This window comes from Carcharhinus amblyrhynchos, chromosome 6, assembly GCF_965287045.1.
Source record: "Carcharhinus amblyrhynchos chromosome 6, sCarAmb.v2.hapA, whole genome shotgun sequence".
In the NCBI taxonomy this organism is placed as follows: domain Eukaryota; kingdom Metazoa; phylum Chordata; class Chondrichthyes; order Carcharhiniformes; family Carcharhinidae; genus Carcharhinus; species Carcharhinus amblyrhynchos.
The window spans coordinates 74,297,736-74,312,887 of record NC_137329.1 but is presented as its reverse complement, the minus strand read 5'-3'; the positions used below and the strand labels follow the sequence as shown (position 1 = coordinate 74,312,887).

At 44.0% G+C, this 15,152-nt stretch overlaps 1 protein-coding gene across 1 annotated transcript in view; it reads right to left on the bottom strand.

Annotated features, from left to right (window-relative positions):
• Positions 1–1,525: 1,525 nt before the first annotated feature.
• The window catches only part of LOC145344493 (uncharacterized), a 35,508-nt gene continuing 21,881 nt past the window's right edge, over positions 1,526–15,152 (bottom strand). Inside the window, exon 2 of the mRNA XM_080191668.1 lies at positions 1,526–7,568. Coding sequence (XP_080047794.1) covers positions 1,557–7,502 — 5,946 coding nt within the window. The 5' untranslated portion in view covers positions 7,503–7,568 and the 3' untranslated portion in view covers positions 1,526–1,556. The remainder of the gene's footprint in view (positions 7,569–15,152) is intronic.

Sequence of the window (15,152 nt, the reverse complement as noted above, 5' to 3'; positions counted from 1 at the left end):
CCCACTCTCATTCTAATTAGTCCCCCAAGAAGACCTTTTTCTGCTGTGTTACCCTAAAAGGAACGATCACCACATGAACCATGGCCAGATGTATGCTCTGCTCGCCATCTTGCTCCTGTTTCCCCCTATCCATCCACTATTTTCTCCATGCTCTTGCTATTCCTGTGGCATGTTCTCTGTCAGAACTTTGCTCTCCTGAGCCCTGCTTTCCCAATGCTCCAGTACTCTCTGTGTTGTTCTTCCCCACATCTCCCACCTTTCCATGGCTTCCCTAATGCTTTCCCCGTGCTTTGCTCTGTCTGGACTCCTGCTATCCTTGGGGTTTCTACTCTTCCTGGGTGCCTGTCCTCTCTGGGCTGTTGCTTGCTCTGGGCTCCATGCAAGGATAGATGGACTGCAGGCACCATCATCCCACTGATATCTGTAACTAAATATCTGTTGTCTTAGAAGCATTAAAGAAATGTTATTGCTGCATTTCTATATTGACTATTAGTTTAGACGAGGAATCCGTGATCACTACCCACTTGTAAAGGAGTCTTCAACCAAGGGAGGCTGAGAACCAGTTCTCTGGATGGTCCCAATGTGGGTGTGCCGGCGTTGGACTGGCGTAAACACAGTAAAAAGTCTGACAACGCCAGGTTTTAGTCCAACCTATTTATTTGATAATATACTCACAAGCTTTCGGGGTTAGTCCCTTCGTCAGGTGAATGGAGAGTTCTGGCCTCAGACAGAGCATATAAAGCACAGACAGTTTAGAGATCTCTAAACTGTCTGTGCTTTATATGCTCTGTCTGAGGCCAGAACTCTCCATTCACCTGACAAAGGGACTAACCCCGAAAGCTCGTGAGTATATTATCAAATAAATAGGTTGGACTAAAACCTGGCGTTGTCAGACTTTTTACTGTGGTCCCAATCCCAGACCTCTAACCACAGCAGGTCCAATGCCCTCTGAGGGAAAGTCACTTTATCCAGACCATTCCTGGGCAAAGCCACAGGAGACTCACTTGCAACCATCAAATTCTGCTGTAATTAAAAATAAGTCTCTTCCTCTGCATTGGGATTTTGATGAAGCAACATCTGGGTAAAAACACAGTCAACTTGAAAATGCCTTTTCCTTTGAGTACCTTCATAATAAATCTTTTAATTGCCATAGCACAAGTAAGAGAGGCTGGTTTAAATATTCATCCGGATCTCTGATTAATGAGGCCTGAGGTAATTTTAAACTATGTTTATTACAGTCAATGAAAGAGGAGGTTGTGTAATTCTCTTCACTTTCTACTTACAGTTATTTGGTGTTTTTCATAATTGAAAGGTCTGTTTCAAGAGTCTCAACTTTATTCCTTATGACACACACTCCACTGTCTAAGATGCCCTTGATCAAAGTGAAGATCTCGCCCCCAAACTCCAAATCTCTTGCTGAGAAATCATCTAAAATTTAACAACGTTCACACTATGTGTGGCGTGGAAACGGCAGACAGGAATTCTCTAAGAAGCGTTCACAGTTTAGATTTTCACATACCTTTTTTGTGTAGCCAGTATGGTGACAGGCGTCTGTATTAGTGTTGCAGGCCACTGTCACCTGTGCCCAGAGACAGAGGTGCAGAGGTTGCTGGGTCCGGACAACATTCTGTGACTGAGGTTTCCATTTGCTCGTGTGCAACGTCATGATTTCTCGAGGTTTTCCACTGGGCTCCAGTGCTTTCCATTTCGGAAGTTTCATCAGTTACTTTAGATTCCGGACTGAGGATTAAAGCCTTTGGTACTATATTAGACAACTCAGAAAGAACATTCTGGAGCTCTTGGTGCTTCAGCACTTTAATCTTTATTTCGCTACTGACATCCATGTTAGGATCGCATTCATTCCAGCTTTCTTGGTCATTGAAAGGTTGTGTTAAAGCTTCTGGATTTTGTTGGTCTGGATTTAGGAGTTCACACCCATCAATGCCATTGATCTCCTTGCTATTCACTATCAAAGCGGGTACAGTTATCTCGGCCATGCCAGTCTCGAACCACTTGGCCCCATTTACTTGGGTTGCTTGGCTACCGTTATCTTGGAGGCAATTGCTTGGCTTGTAAGTATCTAGTGACGCATTATTTAAAGCAGTATCAGCCCAATGATCCATCCTGCCTTCATCAGCCATCAGATGGGGCCTCGAGGTACTTTCCATCTTCTCAGGTTTATGTTCTTCAAACACAATGACCTCTGTTTCACTGCTCAAATCACACAATTCTTTTGGATAGGATTTTTCTTCATGAAGTTGCCTGCTGTCGACATTCGCAGTGAACCCAAAGTGGAGACAGTGCACTGCATTCAACTTGTGCATGCTACTGTTCAATTCTGCTGCACTCGCTACAGCATGCAGTTCAAGACCACTGTGTGGCCATTCCATGCCATGGTCAAAAGCTACACCATTCTCTGTCTCCTGACGAGGATGGTGTGATTCTGTAAATTCTCCAGATGGAGACCAGAAACGCAAAATGGACTCGGTAGTCATTTCCAGCTCCGTCGCACTACGCAATCTGTTTTTGCTGAAGAAGTTCAGAGTCATCATCTCTTTGGAATTCAATGCTTCCCTTTGTACACTCATGGTATTAGCCTCAGTCAGGTTTTGATTGCAATGCCCATTTCCAGGCAGTAATTTGGAGACGTTTGTAGAAACGAGTGGATTTGTTTCACTTGCAGGATTAGCGTTTGCAAGATTTCTATTCAAATCTACTGCTGGACAGAAAACACTCTCATGGTGATAAGTCACAATGCTGGAAGTATTTGGATCAGCCGACTGTTCAGAGGAGTCACATGTGAAGGGCACAATATTCTGGCTGTGCGGTAAGTCAGCAATGAAGTCTCTCTGCGTACTCTCTTCTGAATTCGAAACCGCCCCTTTTGCAGCAACAACCGGTCCATTTAGCTCATTTGGATGTCGTTCCTTTGGCTTTGTGGAGAAACCCCTCACTTTTTCTGAGGGCCGCAGGAACTCCTGGCCAGTGGTTACCAATACCTTTGAAATGAGGTTTGTGCTGTTTATGACTTTCAAGTGTTCCCAGTATTCGGAAAGTGAGAACACAAAAGTGATCTGGATTCCTGACAGTAAGTCCTTGGCACTAAGTTTAGAGGTCGCCACTGCTGTGCGGCTATTAAGTGTTTTTTTTTGTACCAGGGACCAGTCCGTAAGCGATGTCTGCCCAACAGTCAGACTATCCGCGTTTACTTCTCCACTGCTACCCTGAGAGAGGGAACTAATTCCCAAAGCTGGTCTCACACATTTTAGTTTTCTTATTCTTGAGAACAGGACATCTTGCATCGCACGCACAGAGTTGCTGGTGTTAACCCTGCTCGCTGCACCCAAGGCTAATGAATCCCCAACTCCTGCTAAGCTGCTGACGTTAGCGATCTGGGTAGAGTCCATTGACTTTTCAAGGCTTTCTTCATTGCTAGGCATTAGACTTTCCTGGCTGCTACGTGTTATTGAAAGAGGAATTTTGATGGTCTCCAAAGTCCTGGTCACGGTGCTTTCTTCTGGAACAATGTCCAGTTGTTTCCTTAATGCTGTATCTGAATCATGAAGCCCATCAGCTACATGCTGCTTAGACTTAAATAAACTTAGGTTGGATGCATTATTACTTGAGCAAACACTTACACTTGGCTCATCAGCAGGAGATGAAGTACCTAAATCGTTTTTCAATGGAAATCTATTGCTGCCTCCACTCATCCCCACAAAGCATGGATTAGCAACTGTATTTCTTAACCATGTAGATTGTGCCATCTGCACACAGGATGAGGTGCTAGGTGAAGGAAGCAGACTTTTCAGTGAGTTACCATTGTCTGCGGAAGGTGGAGGCAGAGTTTCCTGCAGTTCTTCAACCTGCACAGTCAACAGAGGTTCAACCAACAGATTGGAAGCTGTGTGGGAAACAGAAGAGAGAAGCCAACTTAATTTTGATGGGCTGACAAGACTAATCGAAGCATCATTCTCTATGCAACTTGCAACCCTGTCCAATCTGCCATCTTCTAACTGAATGGCATTGGGTGCACCGTTGTGTTGTGTTGTATGGGCAATTGGCAGTTTGGTTTCCTGCGAGGGTGAATTGTGTGGATTTTGACCACTTTCTGCTTGACAATTGGATTGGCAATCAGAAATTGAGCAGCTTTCACCATCAGATTTTTGTTTACTAAGAGCAGAGGTTGTTTGTTCATCCTGCAAAGGAATAACTGCTGCACTGACTTCCCCAGGGCTGAAAGAAGCAACATCTGAATACTCTCTGGTTACCGTGGACCCTATAGAATGAGGATCCACTGAAGCAATCACTTGCTGCTTTTCGCTTGATATTACTGTATTAAATGACGGCAGAGTTAAATCTTGCCTCTGTTTTACATCTGTACAAGGTGGATCCACCAGCGAAGAGACAGCTGTGCACTGTTCTGGACTGGTTTCACCAGAAGGCAGTGAAGTTGGAATTACAGTGCATTCCCCTTCATTTTCCTCTGGAATGATGCCCAAAGAACGCAAAATGAATTCTAGGGTGTCTGATTCCTTTGCTAAAGGGTCCTCAGAGTTTGATATCAGATTTCGCTCCTCTGCAACTTTTTCCGTGGACACATTATTTATTTCGCTACTGTTTGTCGTGTAAATGTCAGTGGATCGAGCTGGACTTTCTATTTGGATTCCTGCGGAAACTCCACTGCTGGGTTCATTGTGCAGATCTGTCGGCCCCTGATTATGAACCGAAAGATTAGCTTGGTTTGACGGACAGCCAGATGGTTTCGAAGATGCAGCAGGGAAGGTAGTGTGTTGTCCTGAAATTGGGACAGGCTTCTGACTGTGAGATTCAGCTTTTGACAAGTGAGCGCCTGCATCAACGACAGCCTTTTGCGATCTACTCGATTCTTCAGATCTTAACGCTTCAGCCAAGTTCTCCTGGATGGCCCCTGGAGTTGCAGAGCACTTACTGGCGAGGTAGCCTTCTGTGATTTGATCTGTTGACATTCTTTGAGGAGAGGCTGCAGTATCCGTTTCCAAATGCAGTTGCAAGCTCCCCAATCCCACGCTGGAGCAACTCAATGGCTTCAGAGTTTCGGCTGGTCTTGGAGAGTCAGATCTGGTGCCACTAGGGCAGACTTGAATCACTGAGCCGGCTGGGTGAGGACGTATCAATGCCCCTTCGGTCATGCATTCTGGTGGTGATAAAGACACTTCATCTTTCACACCGTTGTAAATCTCAAACGAAGATGGAGAAACCTTTGAATTCTGTCCCTCTTGATCTCTTGAGTGGGAGGGAGCAGAAGAGCTCAACACATGCGATTCAACAAGTGGAGAATTTTCATTGTGCAAAGATCCTGCAACTTGTGGCGCGATCGTAGTATTCTGTGAATTGGATAAAAGACCCGCACTCGGACACCAAGTGTCCTGGCAGTCAATCCTCTGGGAAGCATGATTGTCCTGAGATGACTGTACAGCATTGGTAGAAGTGATAGTCATTTGGTCGAATTCGGGCAAGACCGGTTGTCCGCTGATGGAACAGCCTTCGAGCTTTGGACGTTTTGGATGACCATTCATCTCATTCGCGTATGAAGTTCTCAACATGTCATATAATGCTTTGATTTCCTTCAGACTTTGCTCATCATACTGAGAAGACAGTGTTTTTAGGCCTGGAGTATGGGGTTCATTTGCGTTTGGTGCATTCATAGCACTCAGGGACCGTGCAAAAGGATTATATCCTCCATTTTGTTGGCTTGATCCCAGATAATTGGGATTAACAGGTACGGAGGCAAAGGTTTTCTGGCTCATTGAGCTAGAGCTAGTGCAGTTATGTGAATGATCTGACATTTTGCCCTCAGCACCTGAAGTGTGGGAATAATAAGTCCCTGCACCAGGGTGACAAATGGGATTTTTCTCTCCATGAGCTTGGAGTGAAGGGCTGGTTTGTCCTGTCAACGAATGGCAATGTTGATGATTCATCGCATGGGGAGGTAAAGCTTGTTGCACACCTTGTCTTGGAGAAACAGAATTGCCTTTGATATCTCCGTATTGAGTACACTGGTCACTCGTTGATGGAGCGGTGCTCAGATTTTCAGGGTTCGAATCATTTGTCAGGTTTGCGATTAGAGGCATATGGTTACCACAAGAAACCTGTGAATTGTATCCTTTATCCTTTTGGAGGGCTGGGGGAGGACAGGAGTCAAGGATTTCTACATGTCCATTCGGCAAGTTGGCAGATCTTTCAGGTATTGGAATGGCACCTGGAGACAATGCATTTGCTGCTGTAAATTGGTTCGATTGCACCGCTGCTGGATTTTGCTGCAGTGCATTCATTTCATTTGACATCAAGTTCAGCCAGGCTGCTTTTTGCCTCCTTCTCTCAGTCAGCTCGAATGCAAAAATCAAGGCCTTCAACTCTCTGCTGCTAAGTTCTGCAAGAAACTTCAGCACCTCTGAACCCTTCCGCTTGCGTGAGGACCGAAAATGCTTCTGAGAGTACACATTAGAAATGCTTTGATTTCTATAGGTGCAGTCACAATTTATTTGGTGATTTTGAGAAATGCCACTACTAAAGCTTTGAGCATCTGTTGGTGAAGTAGAAGCAGACACTGGACAGCCCCCACTGGAAACCACAGTACAAAGCGTATCTCTGTTTGCTATTGCTCCATGCATGTCGTTGTGTTTTTCTTTGAGGATAAGATTCATTAAGTTGTTTCTAGTAGATGCCTGTGGAGACAAGATGCTGTCCCTTCGCAGCACCTGTATCCGCTCCCCTGGCTGGCCTGCCTCAAACATGTGGCAGTCTTTGTAACCTCTAGTGTTTATATTTTGAAATGGGTCCAAATTGTGATAACCCACATTGGAAGATTGCTGATTAGCAGTGTGACTAAAAGATCCATGAATGTGTTGATAATTGGTGCATGCACAATTATTCCAACCACGTACAGGGGATCTAGCAGCAAAGGCAGTCTTACTATCAGTCCACCTCGGACAGCTCTGAGCTCCAGGTTGCACACCAGTAGAGGTGGGAGTTTGATATGATGAGAAATTCCTCATGGTTGGGTGGGCCCTTTGATTCCACCATGTTGAACTGCTTTGAGAAGGTACAAACTCAGAGGGAGTTCGAACAGATGATAAGTCCAATGACATTGATCTATTTTGAAAACAAGTAGGTTGGCTTTCCGTTGAATGGACAGGGTGGGATCTAATTTTGGATTTGGAATCTCCCATTAGTGTGGACAATAGATAGGAATGATAAGGTGTGGTGTCACTGCAGGACGATAATTTATCTGAAGGATAGGCAGGTTGACTGGTATCTCCATACAAGTAGCTTGGTGCTGATCCATTTGCAAAATAGTTAGATCCACAACTGACCTTCCAAGACCAGTGATTTGATGAAGGCGACCCATTATAAGTACATTCAGATCTCTGAAGAGCCTGCTGGGGCAATGGGTATGATGCCATCAGCCTTGGTTGATTGTCAAAAACCTGGGGAGCAGAATTATGTGGAACATGGTGTTGCATTGTATGTCGGTTTTAGCTCGGTTCTCCTGATCAGCTTTGCTCTTTTTGTTCGATTATTAATGATTCCTAAGAATAAAAAGTCAGAACTTTAACAATTAGGAAAAACAACATACTGCCTGTGTATTAAAAATAGATCCTGCCCACAATATTCAATGTTATCGCAGTTTATGGCCATACTTTTATGTCAACTTTTGCAATATAAATTGGTATGTCAATCCATCCCTTGCTACTAATTGTTACACTGTAGCTGCAGCATGGGTCACAAGGTAGCATTATGGAGAAATTTTTCCAAGTCCATATCCTGCTTATCTCTAAATAAGTTTATTTAGTTATAACCAGATGTATGTGTAACAAGCCAGACACACAATCAAGTAGCAGACATATGCAAAAATAATGAACAGATTGGGCATAACCTTCTGATTGGATGCAGAAGGAAATTATTGCCTTGGGAGTAGGGGAGAAATTTAGATGAAGGTCTATACTTTTGTCCCTCAAGCCCACCTAGGGCAACTAGAATTTTGTCTGTGGTGTTTGTGATTCATTCTCACTTAGTCCTCTTAGTTCAGTTTCTACTGCATGCTTTTCACATATGACCCAGTGATAACTTTCAGTTCTGTGGAACTGTATCCCAGTAAACAGCCAGAAATACATTCGATAAGGTGACAGACATAAGGGTAATATGTTGGATAAAGTCACATGGAGTTGGGCATGATATATTAGCATGGATGGAGAATTGGTGAATGGACAGAAAGCAAAGAGCAAGGATAAAGGGGGGCATTTTCAAATTGGCAGGTTGTGACTTTGACTACTGGAGTGCTGCAAGGATCAGTGCTGTGGCTTCAACTATTTATAATCTTTAGTAATGACTTGGATGAAGAGATGGGAGGGTAATATATCTAAATTTATTCAAGTTACAAAATTAAGTTGGAATGAAAGGCAGACAAAGAGGCTGCAAAGAAATATAGAGAGGCTAAACGAATAGGCAATACAGTGTCAAATGGAGTTTCGTGTGGGGGAGTGAGAAGTAATTCACTTTGTTGAGAAAAGAAAATTCTCCTAAAAAGATGTGAAATTTCTAAATGTCAATGTCCAGAGAGGTTTGAGTGCGCAAGGAGCACAGAATGTTAGCAAGCAAGTACAACAAATTGCAAGGAGATTGGAGTACAAGAATAAAGAAATCTTGCCACAATTGTACAGGGTCTTGGAGATCACACATGGGATACTGTACTGGTCTCCACCTTTGAGGTAAGGGTACACATTCATGTTAGGTGGCAAAGCAAATGTTCACTGGACTGGTTCCTGGCATGACAGGCTGAGTAAACTGGAGTTTAAACAAATGAGAAGTGACGGAATTAAAACACACAAGATTCTGGAGGTACTGGAGCAGGTGGACAGGGAGGTTGTTACTCCAGGCTTGGAATCTAGAACATGGGATCACAGTCTCTGGACAGGGAGTTGATCATTTGGGTGGAAATGAGAGAAACTCAGAGGGCTGTGAATGTTGGAACTCTCTACCACAGAGAGTTGTGGATGTCCCACCGTTGGTTACATTTAAGGTTGTGATTGATAGATTTTGGATCTTCAGTACATCAGGTCATTTGTAAGGAGGAGTTGGAAACGTGGAGTTGCGACAATCAGCGATGATTATACCAAATGGCGGAGCAGACTTGAGATACCATTTGGTCTACTAATGTTCCTATTTCTTATGTTTTTATGTAACTGATTGCTTTTCTGGACCAGCCCATGAAAGGGCAGCTACTGAGCTTTAACTGTTTAATCTAAGTCTTTCCATTCTAACCTTCCCTCCCAGTGGTGTCTTGTTGCTGAACTGCCTCTCAATCTGGACTTCTTTCTGACAAATTTCATAAGTATTTACGTGTGAACTAAGCATCATGGAGTTATGGTGGGATCGTGAAGAGTTGTTGGCATTGCCTGCATATGTTGTGGCTTTTCTAAATGTTGGGTTGCAGTTAATTTCCATTTGTGTGCAGGCCTCCCAAATCTACCACTCAGGCTGAGATTACAATATGACTCAATTATGTGTCTGTCTCTCATCTTCCTCCTGTTTTTGTAATTTACAACACTGCTCTCTTCAGAGGCGAACCATCATTTATCAATCATAGCCATGGCATAGATAACTTGCCTAGCCTTATTATTATTTTAATTATTATTTCTTCGTCACGTTTCGGAGCGATTTCTCTTTATGAGTCTTTATGTTGCCATCTTCAAATGGACTCTCCATTCCATAGTTCTCTACGCACATCCTACAGGATTGAACTTCATTATCAAGAACAGTTCTCATTCATGACTCCTCATAATTTTTATATTCGGGTAACATTTAACGCTTATTCCTCACTGCCCTCAAGAAGGTGAACTTCTGCACTCCATGTGGTGTAAATGCACCCATAGTGCTGCAGGTAGGGAGTTTCAGGATTATGACCCAGTGACAGTGAAGGAATGGTGATATAGTCCCATGTTCGACCACATATAAATGGTGTGTGGCCAAGGGAACTTTCAGGTGGTGTTATTCCCTTGCATCTGCTGCCCTTGTCCTTCTAGGTGGTAAAGTTCACAGTGCTAATGGGGGACGCCTTGATGAGTTGCTGCAATGCGTCTTACAGATGGTACACATTGCTGCCACTATGTGTTGGTGGGGGAGTGAGTGTTAAAAGTGGTAGATGGGGTGCCAATCAAGCTGCCTACACGGTTTTAAGATTCTGGAATGTTATTAGCACTGCACTTATGTGATATTCCATCACACTCCCACCTAGTGCCTTGGTGGGCAGGCTTTAGGGAATCATTTGCGGGAGAATTTCCAGCCTGTTCTCATAGTCATTATATTTATGCAAACTATTCCAGTTCAGTTTCTGGTTGATGGTGGAGAATTCAGCACTGGTCATGTCTGCTGAATGTCAAAGGGCTATGGTTCGATTCTCTCTTGGAGATGGTCATTGCCTGGCACTTGTGTTCCTGAATGCTACTTATTCCTTATTGACCTGGCCAGTCTCCATGTTAAATCTTTATTCTTACAGGGACAGCCCACTGCCACTTCCAACGTGATTCTATAGCTGTTGAGGACTGTAGGACTAGTGTAACAGACACACTATGCTCCAACTGCAACAGAAACTAAGCACATATGCAGTTTGCTTCCTGAGTCATAGAATCATAGAAATCCTACAGTACAGAAAGAGGCCATTCGACCCATCGAGTACGCACCGACCTCAATTCCACCCAGGCCCTACCCCCAATCCCAAACATATTTAACCCACTAATCCTCTAACCTATGCATCTACGGTCAATTTAGCATGGCCAATCAACCTAAACTGCACATCTTTGGACTGTGGGAGGAAACTACAGAACAGACAAAAAACCAGACTTGAGGTCCAGATGGTCAGCTTATCTTAAGATAAAGCGGAACTGAAACAATAAGTTCCCCTTTTGTTAATGATTGTTTTTGAAGGAATGCGATTGGAAGCTAATTGTTGCTAGGGGAGCCCTATTGGTTAATACATGTAACTAACCAAGGCTAATGATGTAATAACTGCTAATGTCTGTACTTGTCGACTCTTTGAAATATATAAGAGAAGCTCAGCCGCCATTTTAAAATTGAGAAGTTGACTGCGAGCACTGTGGAATGCCAAGCACTTCTCCCAAAGCTTTGTCCAATAAACTGCATGTTGAATCTTTAAGTCTGATTCTGAGTGGTGATTTGCCACAACAGCCTCCTACACTCTTCATCAAATCCGTGTTGATCTCCTAGTTTGGCAGTAATGGTGAAGCAGGGGAATTTACTGGGACATGAGATTACAGATTGTGTTGGAGTATAATTCTGCTGCTGCTACTGATGGCCCACACTGCCTCATGGATAACCAGACTTGAATTACTAGATCTGAACAAAGGCATGATGGTAGTGCCACACAACACAATGGTGAGCATCCCCACCGTGATGTTTGTCTCCACAAGAACTATGTAGTAGTTATTCCAACCAATGCTGTCATGCAGAGATATATCTGTGGCAGGCAGCTTGATGAGGACTAGGTCAAGTGTGTTTTTCCCTCTTATTGTTTCCCTCACCATCTACTACATTCCTCATCTAATAGCTCTGTCTTTTAGGACTTGGTGGTGCTACCAAACCACTCTTGGTGATGGATATTGAAGTCCCCCACCCAGAATATATTCTGCATCCTTACTACTCTCAGTGTTTCCTCCAAGTGGTGTTCAACATGGTGGAGTACTGATTCATCAGCTGAAGGGGGATGGTAAGTGTTTATCAGCGGGAGGTTTCCTTGCCCATTTTTGTGTCTTGAGACTCCAGAGTCAATGTGAGGACTGCCAGGGCATCTCCCAACCAACTACACCACTGTGCTGGTGCAACAGCACATATTCAGGTACGTAGGCCTTCATTGCAAGAGGACTTGAGTACAGGAGCAAGAAAGTCTTACTGCAGAATTTTGGTGAGGCCACACCTGGAATATTGTGTGCAGATTTGATCTCTTACCTTAGAAAGGATATGCTTGCCATTTAGGGAGTGCAGTGAAGGTTCACCAACTTGATTCCTTAGGGTTGCAGGATTGTTGTATAAAGAGAGGTTGGATCGACTAAGTTTGTATTCACTAGAATTTAGAAGTATCTAATTGAAAAGTATAAAGTTCTAACAGAGCTGGATGGACAGGATGATGTTTCCCTGGTTCAGGGGGTGTCGGTCTCAGGATATGGGGTAGACCACTTAGGATTGAGATGAGCAGAGGCTTCTTCACTCAGATGATGGTGAACCCATGGAATTCTCTACCACAGAAGGCTGTGGAGGCTAAATATTTACAAGAAAATAAGATAGATTTCTCGACACTAAAGGCATCAAGGGGTATGGGGAGAGTGTAGGAGTATGATGTTGAGATAATGGATCAGCTATCATCGTATTGAACAGTGAAACAGACTCAAAGGGCTGAATGGCCTATTCCGACTCCTAATTTCTATGTTTCAGCATTCTTGACAGCCTAATTTAAGCAGGCTGTTTCTATATTTGTTATATTCCTCTGAAGCACCTTGATTGTGTGTTCTTCACACAAATGCATGCAGTGGAAGGTAAACAACGGAACATATTGTTGGTAGTAGTGTACATTGTGATTGGCATTATTGAGATATATCTGCAAGCTGGTTGGGACTGAAAGCTGACTGCAGTAGGTTCAAGGATAAGAATGAGGGATGACAATAAGGTCTGACAGATTTTTTTTGACAAGGAATCACGTACACATCACGGTGCAGAGCGGCAAAGTCACTGTAGAATGAGGGACTCAAGAACAATAGCATTTTTTATCAACTGCAGTTAATGCAAATACTTCTAGGTCACTTCAAGTGGATGACATCATTCAACTTCAAGTGGATTCAAAGGTTAGTTTCCCTCTGTTTGCCTTCCATTATTGTCAGGACTAAGGGCTCAATGAGCGAGGTTACATCATCTTGCTGAACTTGAAGAACTGATTTAGGACTAACTATGAGCATCCAAACACAAATGTAGTAAGTTAAGGGGAGATAGCTTTGCTCAAAATCATAACATCCCTACAGTGCAGAAGGAGGCCATTCGACCCATCAAGTCTGCTCCAACAGCAATCCCACCCAGCCTTATTCCCGTATTTACCCCGCTAATCCCCCTAACCTACACATCTTGGGACAGATGGGGCAATTTAGCATAACCAATCAACCTAACCTGCACATGTTTGGGAGGAAACCGGAGCAAACCCACGTGGACACAGGGAGAATGTGCAAATTCCACACACAGTCACCCAAGGCTGGATCTGAACCTGGGTCCCTGGCGCAGTGAGACAGCAGTGCTAACCACTGTGCCACTGTGACGCTCGACAAGTATACGGTTGTTTGGTGAGGGGATTTTGATAAATTGCTGATTCTTGATTAAAAGGATAGCCAAAAACAGGAAAAGGAAAGTTGAGAAAGTCCAGGAAGGGCGGTAGGGCAGGATATTTTAACGTGAGGAGAAGAATGATAGAGGAACAAGTACCATGTCCAGGATTCTATCCAGGATAAAGTCCATACTAACAACAGAATATAACCATATCAGCTCTGACAAAGTGTCACCCAGACTTGAAATATTATCTTTGTTTCTCTCCCCACAGATGCTGTCAGACCTGCTGAGATTTTCTAGCATTTCCTGTTCTTGTTTCAGATTCCAGCCTCCGCAGTAATTTGCTTTTATTTTGATCTTACTGCATTTAGGTGCTTCTTCAGCTGGCAACCTTTCAGTCAAGGGGCAAAGTGTCATCACCTATGAGTCGAGGTTGCCATCTGAAAGTCCTTCATCGCCAGTGAGAACAAGCTAATTCAGTCCCAGTTGTTAAAGGTATTTAACATGAGGAATTCAGGATACTGTTCTTCCTCAGTTCCTGGGTAACCTCTCCCAGATTTGGATTCTAAACACAATTCCCGATTTGCAATAACACTATGATCAAATTCATCTCATCCACGTCGCAGTGAAGCAGAAATCAGATAGGCATGAGAAGCCTGCAGGTGCAGCAGGTGGTCAGGAAGGCGAATGGGATGCTGGCCTTCATAGCGAGGGGGATTGAATATAAAAGTAGGGAGGTCTTGCTGCAGCTGTATAGGGCATTGGTGAGGCCGCAGCTGGAGTACTGTGTGCAGTTTTGGGCGCCGCACCTGCGCAAGGATATTTTGGCCTTGGAGGGAGTGCAGAGGAGGTTTACTAGGCTGATACCGGAGTTGAGGGGGTTGAGCTATGAGGAGAGGCTGAATAAACTAGGCTTGTACTCGTTAGAGTTTAGAAGAATGAGGGGAGATCTCATTGAGACGTATAAGATGATGAATGGGATGGATAGGATAGAGGTGGAAAGACTCTTCCCGCTCAAAAAAGACAGTAGGACTAGGGGGCACAGCCTCAAGATAAAGGGGGGGCAGTTCAGAACGGAGTTGAGGAGGAACTTCTTCACTCAAAGGGTGGTGAATCTCTGGAATTCTCTGCCCGTTGAAGTGGTGGAGGCTGCCTTGCTAAATATTTTTAAGAAGCGGGTTGATGGGTTTTTGATAAGAGAGGGGATTAAAGGTTATGGGGAGAGGGCGGGAAAGTGGAACTGAGCCACGACAGATCAGCCATGATCTTATTGAATGGCGGGGCAGGCTCGAAGGGCCAGATGGCCTACTCCTGCTCCTATTTCTTATGTTCTTATGTTCTTATGTAAGCAGTTTATATAAGCTGACCACAGACCAATTGAATTTCTGCAATATTAATCATTTCTCTTTTCATCGCCTCTCCACACGCCAGTACCACAGGCAGCAGTCACGACCCCAAGGCCTAGCAACCTAACCACTAGTCTCGCAAGTCAGCAAGTTCCCAGGGTTGATTGCTTTTCTCTGCTGAACTGATTGAACTATGTTGCAGCCAAGAATCCACACATTCAAGTGGCAGATTGATGTGTTACTGTGGAGATGGGGGTAGTCATATTTCCCAACACTATACATTCCTCATTTACAGTTTTAAATATCGCCAGGCTGATCATAGTCTGGTGATCAAAAGACCGTGCCCGGGATTCTCTTAAACAGAAACAATGATGTCCAGATTGTTGCCATGTCAATCCAGGGCAAGGTTGCCATGAATAGTCTTGCACGTTGAGAGCAATAGCTGGC